At 53.2% G+C, this 19,290-nt stretch overlaps 3 protein-coding genes across 7 annotated transcripts in view; 2 read left to right on the top strand and 1 right to left on the bottom strand.

Moving 5' to 3' along the window:
* Positions 1-789: 789 nt before the first annotated feature.
* Positions 790-11,745, top strand: LOC308261347 (aflatoxin B1 aldehyde reductase member 3-like; the record flags this gene model as incomplete). 2 transcript variants are annotated; one of them, XM_080693190.1, is made up of 7 exons in its annotated part: positions 790-1,003; positions 4,756-4,943; positions 5,093-5,197; positions 5,889-5,985; positions 6,224-6,323; positions 10,250-10,379; positions 11,584-11,745. In XM_080693190.1, the coding sequence occupies 7 exons, from the start codon at positions 790-792 to the stop codon at positions 11,743-11,745; spliced, it is 996 nt and encodes a 331-aa protein (XP_080549316.1). The 2 variants fall into 2 exon arrangements, with proteins under 2 accessions (XP_080549316.1, XP_080549317.1); XM_080693191.1 differs by lacking the exon at positions 5,093-5,197.
* An 884-nt stretch (positions 11,746-12,629) lies between these two features.
* On the bottom strand, positions 12,630-17,870 carry MRTO4 (MRT4 homolog, ribosome maturation factor; the record flags this gene model as incomplete). Its single annotated transcript, XM_080690475.1, has 8 exons — positions 12,630-12,782; positions 12,904-12,980; positions 13,284-13,435; positions 13,667-13,734; positions 13,996-14,077; positions 14,754-14,857; positions 16,472-16,530; positions 17,843-17,870. The coding sequence occupies 8 exons, from the start codon at positions 17,868-17,870 to the stop codon at positions 12,630-12,632; spliced, it is 723 nt and encodes a 240-aa protein (XP_080546601.1).
* A 336-nt stretch (positions 17,871-18,206) lies between these two features.
* The window catches only part of EMC1 (ER membrane protein complex subunit 1), a gene marked incomplete at both ends in the record, with an annotated part of 28,995 nt that continues 27,911 nt past the window's right edge, over positions 18,207-19,290 (top strand). For all 4 annotated transcript variants that reach the window (XM_080693376.1, XM_080693374.1, XM_080693375.1 and 1 more), the window contains one exon: positions 18,207-18,301. In XM_080693376.1, the coding sequence (XP_080549502.1) occupies positions 18,207-18,301 (95 nt within the window). The remainder of the gene's footprint in view (positions 18,302-19,290) is intronic.

Genomic DNA, 19,290 nt, shown 5'->3' with positions numbered 1-19,290 from the left:
TGGAAACAAGGTCTCACTAAGTTGTTGAGGGCATGCTAAATTGCTGAGATTGGTCTTGAACCTGCGATCCTCCTGTCTCAGCCTCCCAAGTATTGGGATTATAGGATAAAAAGCCTTTTTTTTTTAACCCACGTGTTGACCATTCCAGCACTCGTGTGTGGGGTGTGTGTGTGTGTGTGTGTGTGTGTGTGTGTGTGTGTAAATTCAAATTTCTTTCTACCTAAATAACTTTTCAAGCATTCCTCATAGTGAAAGTGGTCACCTGTGAATTGGTCACCTCCAGTGCTGTCCCCCACAGCACTTTTTGCCTTCAGGTCTGGAAGGCACTTTGGCTTTCAAGGCTGACAGGTCTTGCCTTTCTCTCTCCAAAGGGAAGCCTTCCCGAGCCCTCTGAGCTGGCAGCCCTTGGGGTTATCACCTCCTGATCTCTCTCCAGGAGGGGACAGACACTCTTAGGGACACATCTGGAGCAAGGCCAGGGAGGTGGGGCGACTTGGCAAGGAGGCCTGCGAGAAATCCCACTTTTCAATTTTTGGTAACTCAAGTCACCCGTGAGGACCTGCTGCCGAGACCTGGGCACCCCGAGGTAGCTCCAGCCAAGTGCCTGGCTGGTGGCTCCGTGCCAGGTGCAGAGGTCACCGTCTTGGCCCCGCCCCCGTCACTGTCCCCGCCCCTGTGGGCGTGGCCCCCGTCTGCTTAAAGCGGAGGTCCCTCCAGCCTGGATGCTGCTGCAGCTCTCTGTGGTCCTCCACACCAGCGCTGTCCCAGTCTCCTGCCGCCGCCGCCGTCATGTCCAAACCTCTGTCCAAGAAACTGCCCGCCACCGTGCTGGGCGCCATGGAGATGGGGCGCTACATGGACGCCGCGGCCGGCGCCGAGTCTGTGCGCCTCTTCCTGGAGCGCGGCCACACCGAGATAGACACCGCCTTCGCGTACACCGAAGGCCAGTCCGAGACCATCCTGGGCGGCATGGGGCTCGGCCTGGGCACCAGCAAGAGCAAAGGTAACAGCTGCCCCTGCCCTCCCCTGCACCGTGCGGGGTGATCCTCGATCTCCCTACGGGCTCCGACCTCCCCTTGAGCACCCCAGGGCGCTGGGAACCCTTTGTCTGCACCTCTAGTCTCTGACCCTTGTTTCTTTCTCTTCTTTTGCTTCTGGAGTGGTGGCCCAGGACCCTCTCCAGAGTGATGCCCAGTCCAGTCTAGCCCGCTCCTCTCTGGGGCACCTCTATTCCACTTCCCCTCCAATCATTGCCCCGAGGTGGCCTGGTCTGCAGGAATCTGCCGTCACCAGCCTGGGTTCTCCCACACAGCCCCAGATCAGACTTTGGACGTGGCAGGAGGTCGACTTCCTCCTTTGTTCTAGCCAGCCTTACTCTGGGTCCTACACCTAACTCCAAGTACCTGCCTGTGCCTGTTGGGTTGCCAGTGTCTCCTGCTGCGCCGGGTCACAGCCCTGGGAGCCACAGCAACCACCCATGGGGACCCATGCACCTGAATTCTTGGAGCTGTAGGAGAGAAGTTGACACCCTCAGCTAGCAAGCTCAGATTGTCGAGATGGCAGGGGAACCCAGGAGGAGCGCTTCCAAGAGACAGCCATTGAAGAGAGCTCCCAGAAAGAAACTTTAGACTCAATGAATGTAAATGAAGCCAGGCACAGGGGCCAAGGCCTGCAGTCCCAGTGCTTGGGAGGCTGAAACAGGAGGCTCGCAAGTGCTAGGCTAGCCTGGACAACTCAGCAAGACAGAAAGATCTGTCTTAAAAAGTAAAAAAGGACTGGAAGGACTGGTAGTGTATCCTAGTGGTACAGTACCCCTGGGTTCAATCCCGAGTACCAAACAACAACAACAACACCCAAACCCCAAGCCCAACAACAACAACAACAACAGCAGCAGCAGCAACACCCAAAGAAACATAAAAAGGAGCTTGCCAGGGGGAGTAAGAGCTGAAAGGGTTCCGGCAGGGGCGTGGCTATGCAAAGGCAGGGAGCTTTGGCAGTGCTGAGGGGTTTGGAGGAGGTCTGTGTAGTTTTGGGGGAGAATGTGCTTATGGGCATAGGGCGGCCTCCTCAGTATTCTGATGTATTTGAAGTGCTTGGAGGCCCATAGGAAGGCTAAAGGTATTAGCTCTTGCTTTATAGGTCTTTGTTTGTTTGGTTTTGTTTTGACTGGGGATTGAGCCCAAGGGCATTCCACCTCTGATTTGTACCCCTAGACTCCCCCCCTTTTTTTTTTTGGTGGTACTGTGGGTGGAACCCAGGGCCCTTCTACCTCCGGGCTACACTCCCAAACCTATTTTATATTTTATTTGGAAGCAGGGTCTCTTAAGCCAGCTAAGGCTGGCTTCGAACCTGCGTGATCCTCCTGTCTCAGCCTCCCAAGTGCAGGGATTACAAGCATGTGCCACCATGCCCAGCCCCCCCCTTTTTTTTAACAGTACTGGGGATGGAACTCAGAAGCATTCTACCCAAGAGATATACTCCCAGCCGTATTGTTTATTAATTAATTAATTTATTTATTTATTTATGGAACTGGGCACTGAGCCCAGGAGCATTCTACCTCAGAGCTATACCCCCTGGCCTATTGTTATTTATTTATTTATTTATTTATTTATTTATTTATTTATGGAACTGGGGATCAAGCCCAGGGGCATTCTACCCCAGAGCTACCCCACCAGCATTATTTTTTGTCCTTTATTTTCATTTTTTATTTTTTTGTGGTACTGGGGATGGAACCAAGGGGTGTTCTATCCCTAGGTACACCCCCCCAGCTCTATTTTCCATTCTTTATTTTGAAACAGGGTCTCACTGAGTCGCAAAGGGCCTCACTAAGTAGCTGAGGCTGTCCGCAAACTGAGATCCTCCTGTCTCAGCCTCCTGAATGCTGGGATTATAAATGTGCCTCAAAGCCCAACCCTACAGCTCTTTATATATTTTTTGTTTTAAAACCTGATCTTGTTCGGTTTCTGAGAGTCTCACTACATAACTGAGGCTGTCCTTGAACCTGGCATCCTCCTGTCGCAGCCTTCAAAGTACTGAAATTGCACGTGTGCCCCACTATTCCTGGCCATTGTGATCTTTAAAAATTATAAAACTAGCCAGGCATGGTGGCGCACGCTTGTAATCCCCGCGCTTGGGAGGCAGAGACAGGAGGATCGCGCAGGTTCGAAGCCAGCCGCGCGCGCTGGCTTAGGAGACCCAGTTTCCAAATAAAAATGTAAAAATGGGTCTGGGAGTGTAGCCTGGAGGTAGAAGGGCTTCCAGCAACCCCAGTACCACCAAAAAAAAAAAAAAAAATTATAAAACTAATCATGGAGATCCCAATCCTAAAAACGTTCAGGGCTTCCAACAGTTCGCTGAAGTCCAGACTCCATGAGGTGTTTTCGGGACCTGATGGCTCTGCTCCTCGGTCCCTTCACTGGCCCCAGGTCCCAGTCTCCATACCGGGTGCTGACACAAGGATGGCAGGCATGGCTCCCACACAGGGCTTACTTTCCTGGGCTTCTCCCTTGTCCCCAGCTTTGCAGTCCGTCTCCCCACTTTCTCTCAGCTGGTGCCTCTGACTTCACTTGGACCTCAGATGGAGGTTTGAAGGAAGCCCTCCTGAGTGTAGGCGTGCAGGTGGGCTGCACACCTCTGCGCTCTGGGCTGCTAGCATCTTGTGAATCTCCCTCCCTCCTGAAGCTCATTGACCCCTGGACTGAGTCCTTGCGGGCAGGGAGCATCTGCCTCTACCAGTCCCAGGGCCGGGCCTGGCACATCCAGCTGCCCTATACATAATCACCAGAGCCAGGACCCTGGCAGCTCAGAAACCACTTCCAGCCAAGATTCCAGATCTTGCCTACAAGACATGACCAGTGTCACTCCCACTGTTCTAGTTGAGATCACTGAGGTCTAGAGTGGGTAACTTAGTGCAGCCACGGGACTGGGGACGGCAGAGCTGGGATTTGAACATGACTCTGCATCTTAACTGTTACATTAGGCCCTGTGTCTGATGCTTGGCAAATTGCCCTGAACTTACTTACATTTATTTATTTATTTATTTATTTATTTACTTAATTACTTTTGTGGTCTTGGGGATTAAAACCAGGGAAATTCTACTTCTGAGCTACTATACTCCCAGGCCAATCTACCTACCTACCTTCCTTCCTTCCTTTCATTTTTCTGTCTTTTGCGGCACTACGAATGGAACCCAGGGATATTTTACCTATGAGCTGAACCCCCAGCCCTACTTTTTATTCTTTTTTTTTTGAAAGGGGGTGTCACTGAGTTGAAAGGGCCTCACTTAGTAGCTCGGACTGGCCACGAACCGTGATCCTCCTGTCTCAGTTTCGCCAAATGCTGGGATTACAAGCATGTGCCATCATATCCTGCCATTTATTTATTTATTTATTTATTTATTTATTTATTTATTTATTGGTGGTGCTGGGGTTTCTGGAAGCCCTTCTACCTCCGGGCTACACTCCCAGACCTATTTTTACATTATTATTTGGAAACAGGGTCTCCTAAGCCAGCGTGCGTGGCTGGCTTTGAAACTGCGTGATCCTCCTGTCTCTGCCTCCTAAGCATGGGGATTACAAGTGTGCGCCACCACGCCCGGCTCCTATGATTTATTTTTGAAACAGGGTCTCACTAAGTTGCAAAAGCCTCACTAAGTAGCTGAGGCTGGCTGTGAACCCGGATCCTCCTAAGTACTGGGATTACAAGTGTGCGCCACCACTCTCAGCTCACCCAGAACTTTCATTTCTCTTCCCAAAGCAAAAATTGCCACCAAGGCCATCCCATTGCATGGGACCACTCTGAAGCCTGAGAGCGTCCGGTTCCAGCTGGAGACATCACTGAAGCGGCTGCAGTGTCCACGAGTGGACCTCTTCTACCTGCACATGCCCGACCACGACACCCCCCTGGAAGACACGCTGCAGGCCTGCAACCAGCTGCACCAGGAGGTCAGGGTGACCCCGAGCCGGGAGGTGGCCCTGCTCCTCCTGACACGAGTAGGAGACTGGAGGCCCCGGGGCTCCAGGGCAGATGGTGTCCCAGTACCCCTTGCTGGGCTCTGTGGTAACCTGGGATCTGAATGGCCTCCCCCTTGCAGGGCAAGTTTGTGGAGCTTGGCCTCTCCAACTATCCCTCCTGGCAAGTGGCTGAGATCTGTATGCTCTGCAAGGAGAAAGGCTGGATCGTGCCCACCGTGTACCAGGTGAGGGGCCCGGGGGCCAGGGCTGCAGAGGCCTTGGGCTCCAGGGCCCTGCTGCTGGTCCTGGACTTTCCTTGCCCTTGGGGCTGCTCTGTGCCTGCTACATAGCAGATGCTCTCCTGCCCAAAGCCCGTGGATGGGTCCCAGGCCCCCTCAGGATGTCACCCAAGCTCCCAGCCTGGCCACTGGTCACGTGTTGGCTGCCTGCATGGTGGCATCCTTGCTGTCTTCCTCTGCAGCCGGCTCTGCACCTCAGCCTGGCACCCTCCGCCCTCCCTGCAGGGAGCTCAGGTCCCACTCAGGTGGCTCTGCTCAGGCCCCTCCCCGCAGCCCCGCTCTCCTTCCTCCTCTTGGTCAACAAGTGTGATGCACCACCCTGGTGGGAGGCGCGGGTCTCAGCACACAGTAGGTGTGATGCCTCTTAACGCAGCCACAGCCGTTCACCCTCTGCCATATGGTAACGGCTTGGACGCCGGGACCTTGTCCTTTGACTGCTGGTTCTGAATGCGGCATCCAGCTCAGAGCTAGTGCTCAGGAGTGAGGCCTCAGGGGTTTTCCTTGGGCATCGGCCCCCTCCCTCCCCTCCCACCCCTAAGTTGACCATCCGGTTGTCAAGGCCCTAGGCTTGCCCTGGTCTGCGCTGAGGGTTTCAGGAGGTTGCCCATGACAGGCTGACCCTGGCCCCTCCCTGCAGGGCATGTACAACGCCACCACGCGGATGGTGGAAAAGGAGCTGTTCCCCTGCCTCCGGCGCTTTGGCCTCAGGTTCTACGCCTTCAACCCTCTGGCTGGTGAGGCTGCCTGGGGCTGGCCCTCTCGGGTGGGTGGGCATTGAGGGCCCCGTATCTGCCTGTGTCTGCCCTGGAGCACCCCCAGCCCTGGCCCTGGGCAGCAGGGAGGGCTGTGACAAGAGGCTGGGTGCATCCGCATCCCTCCTGGGTCCCTCCTGCGGCTCCAGTCCAGTCCTGGGAGGGGTCTGGCAGCCTCTGGGCGAGTCTGGGCTGGGGTGTGACTCCTGTCTTCCCACAGGGGGCCTGCTGACTGGCAAGTACAAGTTTGAGGACAAGGATGGGAAACAGCCCACAGGCCGCTTCTTTGGGAATAAGTGGGCTGAGATCTACAGGAATCGGTGAGCCGGGGTGGGGGCTGTGTCAGGATGGGAGGTAGCATGGGTTCCCTTATTCTGATGTGGAGAGTCCTTGAGCCCCGTTTCCTGAGTGCCCCCCCTGCCTGGTGCTCAGGCCTTGGTGTGTGCAGTGGCGTGGGCTCTTCTGGGACCCTCCCTGCTTGGCTGTTCTCACTGAGTCTCAGGGGAGTGCTGCGGAGCTGGGGGTGGAGCCCTGGCCTTCTGCCAGGTCTGGTCCTCAGTCTCTCCCTGGGAAGAACTCCTCCAACCCACAGCCAGGTCAGCCTGGGGTGGACTTGGGACCTGGGGACATGGTGCTGGCCCTGTCACCTGGGCCTAGTGAGCACATGTCTCTCAAACCCTTGGCAGCAATATTGTCATCAGTGTGTCAAGTTCATTGGACTGGTGTGGGGGCAGTGGTTTCCTCTTCTTCCGGTTTTTTTTTTTTTTGCAGTAATGCGGATGGAACCCAGGGACATTCTACCCTTGAGCTACACCCCATCCCTATTTTCCATTCTTTATTTTGAAACAGGGCCTCACTGAGTTGCAAAGGGCTTCACTAAGTAGCTGAGGCTGTCCTCAAATCACAATCTTCTTGTCTCAGCCTCCCTAATGCTGGGATTACCAGCATGCGCCACCACCACTTCCTGCTTCTTTTCAGTTTATTATATTTTTATTTTTATTTTTTTTAGTGGTATTGAGGATGGAACTCAAGGGCATTGTACTCCAAGCTATACTCCCAGCCGTATTTTTTATTCTTTAATTTGAAACTGGGTCTCACTAGGTTGTAAATGGCCTCACTAATTAGTTGAGTCTGTCCTTGAACTGGGATCCTCAGGACTTAGCCTCCCAAATGCTGGGATTACAAGTGTGTGCTACCACACTTGGCTTCCTTTTCAGTTTTTTATTTTTGGGGGGTCTGGGGATGGAACCCAGGGGCATTTAACCTCTGAGCTACACCCCCTGCCCTATTTTTTATTCTTTATTTTGTTGTACTAAGTTGTAGACGGCCTCACTAAGTAGCTGAGGTTGTCTGCGAACTGCGATCCTCTGGTCTCAGCCTCCCAAATGCTGGGATTATTTTTTTTATTTTTATTTTTTTTGGTGGTACTGGGGTTCCTGGAAGCCCTTCTACCTTCGGGCTACACTCCCAGACCTATTTTTACATTTTTATTTGGAAACAGGGTCTCCTAAGCCAGCGCACGCGGCTGGCTTTGAACCTGTGCGATCCTCCTGTCTCTGCCTCCCAAGCGCAGGGATTACAAGCGTGCGCCACCACGCCCGGCGAAATGCTGGGATTATAAGTGTGCACCACCATGCCCAGCTCCTTTTCAGTTTTTAAATACTTAAAATTTATGCTTGGGATGTAGTTCAGTGTTTTAGGGACTACTTAGCATGCAAGATATCTTGGATTCTATCCCAGCACCACACAGTTAAAAAAAAAATTTTTTTTTTGCATTAGGGATTGAACTCAGAGTCACTTTCCCTCCAAACTATATCCCCAGCCTTATATTATTTCTTATTTGGAATTGGGTCTCACTAGGTTGCTGGAAGCCTAAATTGCCGAGGCTAGCTTTGAACCTGCAATCCTCCTGTCTCAATCTCCCAAATACTGAGATTACAAGTGTTTGCCACCACACCTGGCTTTACATTAATTTTATTTTTATTTTATTTTTGTGGTATTGGGGTGGAACCCAGGGCCTTTTTCTACCTCCAAATTATACTCCCAGATCTATTTTATACTTTATTTGGCAACAATAAGTCTCACTAAGTTGCTGAGAGCTTTACTAAGTAGCTGTGGCTGGCTTCGAACCTGTGTGATCTTCCCATCTCAGCCTCCCAAGCGCTGGGATTACAAGCGTGCGCCACCACGCCCGGCTATTATATTAATTAAAAAAAAATTAAGCTGGGCTTTAGTAATCCCAGTATATGGGAGGCTGAAACAGGAGTATCACAGGTTCTAGGACAGCCTCAGCAATCAGTGAGATTCTCTTCAACCTAGCGAGACTATTTTTAGGTAAATATAAAATTGGGCTGGGGGTAGCTTGGATGTAGAATAACCTGGTTTCAATCTCCAATACCACCACCAACACCACATTGTTCATCTGTAATACAAGCTCATGGTTAAGAGCAACTCAGGCGCGTTCTTCAGAGGCAACTCTGAAACCTGTGTAGTTTCTTTCCCATTAGTACTTACTGTGATATTCTAACACATTTCTTTTGCATGTTTGAGTGTGGTACTGGGATTGAACTCAGGGGTGTTCTACCTCCAGGCTACACCTCCAGCTGTATTTATACAATTTTTGAAACAGTCTAAATTGCTGACCCTGGCCTCAAACTTGTGATCTTCCTTTCTCAGCTTCCCAAGAACTAAGATTACAGGCGTGGGCCACCACACCTGGCTTTAAGTTTATACTTTTGTGTCATTTTAGAATTTCAGTGTCCTCAGTGGACTACTGCAGAACTAGTATTGTAGATTTATAGCTAGCAAGTCAACAAGATTATTATTATTTTTTTGTGGGTCTAGGGGTGGGACCCAGGGGTACTCAACCTCCGAGCTACACCCGCAGCCCCATTTTTTATTCATTTTGAAACAGGGTCTAAGTTGCGGAGGGCCTCACTAAGTAGCTGAGGCTGTCCTCAAACCGTGATCCTCCGGACTCTGCCTCCTGATGCTGGGATTACAAACGTGCGTCACCATGCCTGGCTGACAAGACTAATTTTATGTTCAGTATGATCTCTGTGTTCTTTGATTTCTCCCGCTGGGACGGAAAGGCGAATGAAGCTTTACTGAAATGGCCAAGGGCTTAAATGGCAGGGCATCTGACATTTGCATTCCTCTTGTGTTGTTTGCTGTGATTTACACCCTTTTCTGCACACCTTTCTCCCCCAAGGATTCCCATCCCCCCGGCCAGGGGAGGAACCTCGGCCCTGAGTGGGGCTTGTCAGGTTGCTTTGGGCACCCTGCCAGGGCCCAGCCTCACCCTGCAAAGTCCAGGGTCTCTGTCCACCCTTCACTATCTGGAAGGACGAGCAGCTGGTCCCCTCTAGTGACTGAGGGGCTGGCAGGGGTGTGCCCTTCCTTCACTGAGCAGGTGAGGATGGGGAAGGGGGTAGCTCAGTCAAGGCCACCAAAGCTGGAGGGGGCTCAGGCCTGGTCATCGTCCCTGTGACCCAGGGCACACAGGTGTGGTGCTGTAGACACAGGTATTGAGGGGGCACGTCTGAGAGTTGTCACTAGTACCTGGTGAGCACGTTAAATGCCAGGATTCCTGCCCACGCCCTCCCCTCCCACCCTGGTCTAAGAGCAGAGCCTGATCAGGGGTCCCAGAAATCTGCACACATTCTGATGCTCAAAGATAACAACTCAGCCTGGTGGGGTGGCTCACCTGTAATCCCAGTACTTGGGAGGCTGAAAGATCACATGTTCAAGGAGAGCCTCATAACTTAGCAAGACCCTTAGCAACCTAGTGAGACCCTGTTTTCAAACACTCTAATAAAGGGCTAGGGGTGCCGGGCGTGGTGGCGCCCGTTTGTAATCCCAGCATTCAGAAGGTTGAGACAAGAGGATCATGGTTTGTGACCAGCCTCAGCTATTTAGTGAGGTGCTTTGCAACTCAGTGAGACCCTGTTTCAAAATAAAGAATAAAAAATAGTACTGGGGGTATAGCTCTGAGGTAGAATGCCCCTGGGTGCAATGCCCAGCAACCCCCCCCCACACACACACACAAATAGGACTGGGGGAATATCTCTGAAGTAGAACCCCTGGGTGCAATGCCCAGCACCCCCCCCCCCCCCACACACACACGGCTGGGGCCACAGCTGAGTTAGGATGCTCCTGGTTCAATGTCTAGCTCCAAAAAAACCAAACACCTCCGGGCTGCCCTGGAGCACACACTGACCCTGCCCCACCATCCCCACCCACTCAGGTACTGGAAGGAGGTACACTTCAAGGGTATCGCCCTGGTGGAGAAGGCCCTGAAGGAAAACTACGGCCCCAGCGCCCCCAGCATGACCTCAGCCGCCTTCAGGTGGATGTACCACCACTCACAGCTGCAGGTAACCAGCCGTCTGTCCCTGGGTCAAATTGTGTGTTTGTAAGCCAGGTGTGGTGGGGGCGCCTGTAATCCCAGCACTTGGGAGACTGAGACAGGAGGATTATAGGTTTGAAGTCAGCCTCAGCTCCTCGGGCTCTCCACAACTTAGTGAGGCCCTGTTTCAAAGTAAGAAATAGGGGTATGGGGGACATTATCTGAGGTAGAATGCCCCTTGTTAGACCTCCAGCACCAAAAAAATAAGTAAATAAATAAAAAGTATGTGTGTGGGGGGGAGGAGGGGTTTATTTGGTATTTCTGTGATTCTTCCTTTTTTTGGCGGGGGGGTACCAGGAATGGAACCCAGGGGCTACCTCTGGGCTACACTCCCAGACCTATTTTATATTTGGAAACAGGGTCTCACTAAGTCGCTGAGAGCCCAAGTAGGTGAGGCTGGCTTCGAACCTGTGTGATCCTCCTGTCTCAGCCTCCCAAGTGCTAGGATTACAAGGGTGTGCCACCACGCCCAGCTGATTCCTCCTTTTCTTTCTTTGAGATCTCTCTTTGGCCCAGCACTTCTGGGTGGTAATCAGTTGTTCTTAGAATTCTAAGTTACTGACATGCCAGGTTACAAGCACTCTTACCATGGCCCTCTTGGGTATGAACCTCCCTATTTTACATGGGGAGACAGGTTCAGAGACGCTGTTTCACTTAATGTCCCACAGGTTCATGTGGTAGGTAAGGAGCAGGAATGAATTTGACTCTGAAACCTACATTGTCCTCGCCATTTGCACGATTGCGTCCCTGCCTGCCCACTCTGGAGACAACCTACACACCCTGTGTGTGGAGCTGGGCTTCCTTCCTTCTGTCCCAGTTTGTGGCTCCAGGACAGGCAGTCTCTGGTAATGACTCCCTGTTAGCGAACATCTGTAAAGTGGCAGGCCTGGAGCAAAGTCCTTTAGAAGACCTGAAATTCCTCAACTGCCCTATAAAGGCAAAGCGGCGGGAACCCGAGAGTTCAGGTGTCCAGTCCAGGTTTGCCCAGCTGTGTTATCTGTTCTGCTGGCCAGTGGGTGAGATGGTGGACAGCCATCTAAATCCTTGCTGAGCTAACAAGAGGCATAAATCAATGTAACAGCTCTCTAACCTTGATGGGGCGGGCAGGGGGACATGGGACCGGAGCCCCTGGGCAGCAGAGGGGTACTCACGTCTGGCTGTCTCCCTTACAGGGCGACCACGGGGACGCGGTCATCCTGGGCATGTCCAGCGTGCAGCAGCTGGAGCAGAACTTGGTGGCAGTGGAGGAAGGGCCCCTGGCACCGACTGTGGTGGACGCCTATGATCAGGCCTGGTACCTCACTGTTCAAGAATGTCCCAACTACTTCCGCTAGGCGCCCACCTCACCTGCCCCTCACCTGCCCTGGCATCCTTCCTGTCTTGGTCACGAGCTGTCCTAGGTTCCCGCCCTGCTTCTCCATGCCCTTCAGGATGAGGAAAGGCTGAGGCCGCATCCCACACCAGCACTCCCTGTGAGCCTGATGGAAACCATAATAAAGCGGCACTTGGCCTGGCATGAGCCACAGACTCATCTACTCTTCTGTTCTCACCTGCCCCGTGGAGCCAGGGGAAAGGGTTGGGGTCACCACCTGGGGCTCCAGACAGCAAAGGAAGTGGAGGGTCTCAGGAGCAGGCTGCCCTTGCAAGGCTTTCCTCGTTCTTTGTCCTGGACCACTTGGACAAAACCATCTCACTGTAGCCGCCAAGAACAAAACCTCCCAGGCCCCCGTGGGTCGCTCCAACCACTCGATCCAACCCCAGCAGGGCTTTACTTTCGTCTTAGCAAAGCCCCGCCGCCCATCAGTCGGCTGGGAGAGGTGTGTGTGTATGGAGGGGTGGGAAGGGCCACCAGGGTCCAGAGAAAGCGCAGCTCTGGGGTTGCTCTTGGCTGTCTCTGAACTGCAGAGCTGCTCTGCCATCGGGCAGCCCGGGAGCCAGGGCTGCACCAGCCATCCAGGAACAGAAGGAATCCTGAGAATCCAAACAGATGCACGAACTCAAATGCCTTTGTTTTTTTTTAAGAAAAGTCTCTTGCTGTCTGGAAGGGGACCTCCATCCGCAGAGACAGTTTTATTCTTTATGGAAATAGTTTTCACCACCCACCCTTGTCTGCATCAACAGCAAAATAAATAGCTGTTCCCTCCAGGGGCAGCAACAGTCCTGCGTGGTCGAGTGGAGACCTAGAATATTCTGGAAGGCCTTCAGTTCTGAGTCCAAGTCAGTCATCCTCGTCGTTGCCCTCTGACTCCTCAGCAGACTCAGACGCGCTCTCTGGCAGGTCGTCTCCCATCTGCTGGAACCTTCCCGACTCTGCGTCCCACATGTATTTGATGGTCACCCTGAACTCAGCCATCGCATACCCAAAGAGCTTCTGCAAAAGGCCGAGGGAAGCAAGGAGGAGGAAGGAGTGTGAGCGGAGGCACAGGGAACGCTCCCAGGAGGTGCGAGGGGCAGCGGTCCCCCCTGCCACTGCCCTCAAGTCCCAGACTCACCAAGATGCGGGCCTGCTCCGGGGTCAGCACATCGCCCTCCTTGCACACCTCGTAGTCAGAGAGTAGGGTCACCACACCTGTGGGAGTGGCCCATGGTCACTTCTGCAGGGGCCGCCCCACATGTGCTGCCACTGCAGGAGAGTGCATCCTCCCCATAGCTTGGTACCCAGCAGGCAGCGGCCACCGCCTCTCCTAAGTACTGTACCCAGGCTTTAAGTCACTGTCGCCTTTTACCCCGGCTGACGTGGGCACTTAGCCCCGATTTCCCCTAAGAAAATGGAGACTTGTAGAAATGACTTGCTCAGCCAGGAATGGAGAGCCTAGAAATGTGTGCTCATGGGCTTTAAGCTCTGCCCTTCCAGGCCCAGCGGCTGCCATACCTCTCTTGAGGGCAGTGGGCAGGCCCAGCTGCCTCAGCTGTGGCTCCATGGAGTGGGGAAACTGCTCCAAGGGCCCCGGATCCAGGCTCACGGTGAAAGCTGCTTTGTTACCAGCCCGGGCAAAGTCCATTTCTGTGAATTTTGTGAACCACCTTAAGGAAAGGAGAAATGGGGTAGGGAGGCTCCTGAATGTGCCACCGGCTAGCTGGTCAGGCCCCCAGCAGGGGCACCGTGGCCATGGTTCACCATGCCAGAGAGGGCAGAGAGGCTCCTGGTCAGCCCAGTGGTCTCTATGGGAGGCTCCCAGGAGCCAGCTCCAACACGAGGCCAGCAGTCCTGGGAGCCTCTCGCCTTCTCTCCCTCCGCTCCTCACCAACACTTACTCATTCACCTCCTCCTTTGTGCGGTTGGTAAAAAGGAGACCAACTTCACCTCTCAACTTCTTGCTGACCTACAAGTCGAAAGTGGGTACCAGTTGTCACTGGGGGTGGTTTTGTCAATGTCTGAAGACATTTCTGGTTGTTGGAGCAGGGTGGATGGAGAGAGGGACACCCACCCACCCACCCACCCATCTTGAGGTTAAGGGAGAACTAAGCCAGACCTGGCTCTGGGTGACCCACAGGCCTGCCACACAGCTGGGCAATGGCATGCTGGAGCAGCTGGAGAGAAGGCAGCCTAGCCTCAGCCCTCCCAGGGAGGGCCAGCGACTTACCTGATGCAGGTTGTCTTTGTACTCATCAGATGGGCTTCGACCCAAGGCCACCATCATCACTTTGTTTTTGCCAAAGAACATCCTTTCAAGAAAAAGAGGGGGCTGTAAAGGAAGTGTCCTGCTCCCCTCTCCTGTCCCCCGGGTTAAATGCTAAGCAGCTCCAGTCTCCTGGAGCCCAGGCCTGGCATGGCAGGACATACGGCCAGAGCTCTTACTTTCTCCATACAACCCACTCACACGGACCTCAGCCCAGGTTCCCTTTCATTATTTTCCCACTCACAGAACCCAACATCGGCAACATTCGGATGCCAGCTTCCCACAGGTACCATGCAACAACCCATCCTACTCTAGACCCGAGCAGACATGCCTAACAGCCTGCAGCAGAGCTGGCACAGTAAGACCAATCCCAGAGCCAGCCTCCCCAGGCCAGCAGCTCGCCACACGGCCCCCAGCTTGTCGCTGCGTCACTTCAGTGGCAGGCAAACACACCGACACTCTAAAGCCACTGTGGTGCTCCCAACGGCCCTGACTCCGGGGCTACTTCTCCCACAGGAGCTACTTCTCAACTCTCCCCAAGCAACCACTAAGTCCTGCCCACCCCGGAACTCAGCACAAGGCCAGCCTTAATGGTCAGAAGGTGCTCTTCAGTGGGGGCGGCACTTGAGTTGTTATTAAGAATCACCTGCTGACCCAAAGGGCCAGAAGCTGTCCTGTGCTCTGACTGACCGCAGTCTGGCCCTGCCGCGCTGCCCACTCACCGGCTGTGTTTCCAGGCATTCCTGATGTCCTTCAGCTTGCTGTTCCTCATGTTGGCCACAGAGAAAACGAAGAGGAACTTGTACGTGTCCACACATTTCCGAAGCTGTGGAACAATGGAGTTCAGCAGTTCAGGGGCAGCACAGGCCAGGCAACTCTGGCCTCACATGGGGAAGAACCTGCTCTAGGCTCTTATCTGGGTGTCTCCTCACTGCCTCTACAGACAACAGGGCCCTAACTTCAGGGGAAGCTGAGCTATGGACCTAGACCCCAAGGTCTTTTCAAAGTTTCTGACTTATCTGCAACGAATCAGGAGATCAACCACCTCTTTCTGCTTCTCCATTTATTGTTACTTTAGAAACACCCACACAGGGAGACTCTTGCTACATGGAAACATATGAAGCCTCATTTATTGGTAGAGGTGGCAGCTATCTGCATGGCTCCATTTGCTGGCCAAGTCATGAGTGATGAGGAGGGGGAACTGCATCTCTGTGTAGGAGATTGCTTTCACCCAGCCTGCGCCCCTGGGCTGGCCAGCAGGTCAGAAGCAGTGCAAATGTGCATCACCCACACCCAGTAACTGCCGAAGCTTCAGTTACCCTACCTGGAAAACAGCAACAACATCATATTATATCTATCTACGCCACAGGAAGATGGTACAGGAAAGAAAATACATAAAACAGGCAGTGCAGAGCATATAGTAAGAACTCAACGCTAGAAATCATCAGCCAGGTGTGGTGGTGCACACTTGCAATCCCAGTACATGGGAGGCTGAGACAGGAGGATCCCAGTTCCTGGACAGCCTCAGCTATTTATCCAGTAGCTACATCCCCAGTACTGCACAACGGAAAAAAAAAAAAAAAAAAAAAGACTATGGGAATTTTCATTGGTACTGTTGACGCTGGAGGAAAAAGCTGGATTGGCAGCCCTGTATGTTTGTATGTGTGTGGAACTGGAGACTGGACTCAGGCATTCTACTTCTGAGCTATACTTCCAACTTTATGTTATTTTTTTTTTTTTTAAAGTTTAGAAACAGGGTCACACTAAGTTGCAGAAAGCCTTGCTGAGTTGCTGAGGCTGGCTGTGAATCTGCCATCCTTCTGTTCCAGTCTCCCAAGTACTGGGATTACAAGCCTGTGCAACCATGCCCTGCTAGCAGCTTTATTTTATTTTTTGGTACTGGGGATTGAACCCAGTGGCATTCTACCTCCAAGCTACATCCCCAGCCTTATTTTTCATTCTTTATGTTGAAAGAGGATCTCACTAAGTTACAGAAGGCCTCACTAAATAGCTGAGGCTGACTGTGAACCTGCGATTCTCCTGTCTCAGCCTCCCAAGTACTGGGATTACAAGTGTGCACCACCGTACCTGGCTTTAACAGCTTTATTAAAAACAAAAAACAAAAACCTCTCCCAGCAAACAGTCTCTCTCTTTCTTTTTTTTTTTACGGGTATGGAGATGGAACCCAGGTGTATTTGGCCTCCGAGCTACACCCCCTGCCCTACTTTTTATTCTTTATTTTGAAACCAGGTCTCACTGAGTTGCAGAGGGCCTCGCTAAGTAGGTGAGGCTGTCTGCAAACTGTGATCCTCCGGTCTCAGCCTCCCGAATGCTGGGATTACAAGCGTGCGCCACCATGCCCGGCTTCAGCAAACAGTCTTAAACTCACTTTTAGAAACTAAACACAACCTCTAGGAAAAGCAAAGGAACAAGCTCTTACCTCTTCTATCAGGTTCTGTTTCAGTTCCAAGCCTTTCTTGGCAGTTTTGGTTAACGAAACTAATGCAAAGAAGAAAAACAGTGAGAGAGAGCTAAGTCTGGATGGCCTAGAGACTGATTTTCTTCCCTGCCTTGGTGGCTCAGTTAGTTTGAAAAAGGCCTGGCTGCCATCAAATCTAGCAAGGCCATTCTCAAGCTCCATAGAGTACTATTCTCTAGAATTCCTGGGCCTGGAGATCCCCAGGTATATCTGTCACTTACACAAACTAAGAATTCCTTGGACCTTTAGATTAACTTGCAAATCTACTGCAGTGTGTGTGGAGCTGGGCTTGTTCCTGCTCTCAGCATGCTCTCAGTAGCAGCCCTAACCTGCTGGCTGAGGTGTCTCTCTCTGCTCCTGGCCATGGTGCACAGAGGCCACCAATGGCTGGCCTGCATTGTGGATAGAATATGGAGTCTGGGACTGAACCTCTCCTACTACGTATCTATCTGCACCTCAGATTTGCAATTGGGATGTGTGTATGCGGTAATGCCTCTTTAGGGGAAAGACAAGACAAACACCTCTAGTGTAAAAACAACTGGTGCCCAATTTGCCTCCAGCTTAACCAGTTTTGCCAACATACCCTCCACAAAATCCAAGTATTCTACACTCACCAAGCACCAAATGCAAAGCCCTGGTGCTCCTGGAAGTGATCTAGCCCTTTTTATTCATCCTGCCTGGTACTCACAGTGCCTCTGTACACAGCACACAGTCAAAGCACTCACATCGGTTGGCGGCATGCAGCAAGAGGGCAAATGACAAATGGCTGGCTCTTCCCATCATCTCCACTGCTCTCACCCAGCCCGCAGCCCAGCCCGGGGCTGGCAGGTCAGAAGCAGCGCAGAGGCTCGCTGTAATCACCCACACCTAGTAACTCCCTAAGCGTCAGTTACCCCAACTGCAAGACAGCAACAACATCATCTAGTGTGTACATCACTGGGGCGTGTTCTGTAAACTGACAACTAGAAGGTGCCAGCCCTAGGATGAACGGAGCGCAAGCAGGCCAAGCCACCGGTACAAAGCGCCTGATGCGGGAACACGCCCGGAGCTGGACGAAGGGAAAGGAACGCGGGATGTTAGGAATACCGGAAGTGTAGAAAGACGGACGGGGGCACAGGGGGCCAAAACACTATGGCCTAGACAACTGCCTCTCGGCCAGGTGAGGCTTGCAAGAGCGCTCCAGAACACGCAAAAGTCTCCGCAACCTGGACCCAGCCAGACTTCAGCTCTCCGCAGTGACCGGCGGCCCGAATCCCCCGTCCCAGCTCGCAGCGAGGCGCCCGCGTCCCGCTCGCAGAGCCCCCACCGGGCCCCGACGCCCGCATCACCCACCTTTCTTGTCGCGCTTGGATTTGGGCATCGCGCTGGAGCCACGTGCGGCGGGAGGCGGTGTGGCCCGTCAGGACCCCGGCGGCGCGGGGGCTTCTGGGACGGCCCGGGGCTGCCCTGGCGTGCGCCTGATCCGATCTGCCCGGCGACCCTCCTCCTCACCGCGCCGCCGCCCGCGCTTCCTTCCGCGCCAGCAGAGCGACTTCCCGGGAGTCCCGGCGGCTTCCGAGTCCCGAGCGCCCAGAGAGCACCTCGCGCGCCGCCCGACGCCACGGCCCGCGGGGCGGAGCCTGCGCCGCGGTGCATGCCGGGCCGCCGGAGCCTGCGCCGCGGTGCATGCCGGCCCGGCGGCGCCTGGGCTACTGTCATGGCGGCGTCGCTGGCTTCGCGCTGCTGGCTGTGGGCTGCGCTGCTTCTCTCTGCGGCCGCGGTCTATGAAGACCAAGTGGGCAAGTTCGATTGGTGAGTAGGTGTGAGGCCTGTTCGGCAACAAGGTGGCTGCCTTTTCATCACCTGTCTCCCACTTACTAAAAGGAGGGAGGTTACCACGGAGCAGGATCGGATACACAGTTCACAGCGTCCGGTGCACGGTGAAAACGTGGGGATCCTTGCTCAGAGATCAAGGATTTTAAGACTTTGACCGAGGAACGTTAAGCCAGGCGTTGGCGAGGCGGGGGCCCGTCTTCGGAGCTGGTTTTTGTGTGACTGCAGGTTTACGCCAGTGAAGCCGGCCGGCGCTGTCATCCCGGCGTGCTTTGGGGGTTCTGGTCAGAGGTCACTGATGTCCTCCTCTGCACTCAGGTCCCATTTCTGTGACTGTCGCCAGCGCTCAGTGAACTGTCATTCCTTCTCTAACTGGCTGCATCTTTTAGGCAGGGGAAAAGGGTCTTGTGTCTTACAAATCTCGAGTCCTCGTTCTCTCTTTATTCCAAGGCGGCTCTGGGCTCAGAGCATGGCCTTCCCGGACTCTCATCAGCTTGGAGATCCCATGCATTCATTATCAAGATAAAAAATAAGGTCCTTCAGGTCCACTGGGCATCTTCTGTTTGAATATCTGCCTTATGCGCCACCACGCCCGGCTTCTGAGTTTTAATTTTATTTCGAAACATTTTCTTTTTTTCACTAGGTTAATGAGAGCCTCACTACTTTCTGAGGCTGTCCTCGAACCTGTCATCCCCCTGTCTCAGCTTCCCAAATACTGGAATTATAAATGTGTGCCACACTCCTGGCTTAGTGTTTTTAAAAAATACCTTTACGTTTTTATATTTTGTATAATGCGTGAGCATTGCTGTTTCCCCCCCACTTTTTTGTAGTGCTGGGAATTGAACCCAGGGCCTCGCACATACTCAGTGAGCTACACCTCCGGCTTCCCTGTTGGCCTTTTCTTTTGTTAGGTGGAGTCTTGCCACCTTGTGTAAGCAGGTCTCATTTCCCATGCTCAAGTGATCTTC

This window comes from Muscardinus avellanarius (genome assembly GCF_963383645.1).
Source record: "Muscardinus avellanarius genome assembly, chromosome: 3".
NCBI classification, from domain to species: domain Eukaryota; kingdom Metazoa; phylum Chordata; class Mammalia; order Rodentia; family Gliridae; genus Muscardinus; species Muscardinus avellanarius.
Note: the sequence above shows the minus strand (reverse complement) of the source record. Positions and strands in the feature narration are given on the sequence as shown.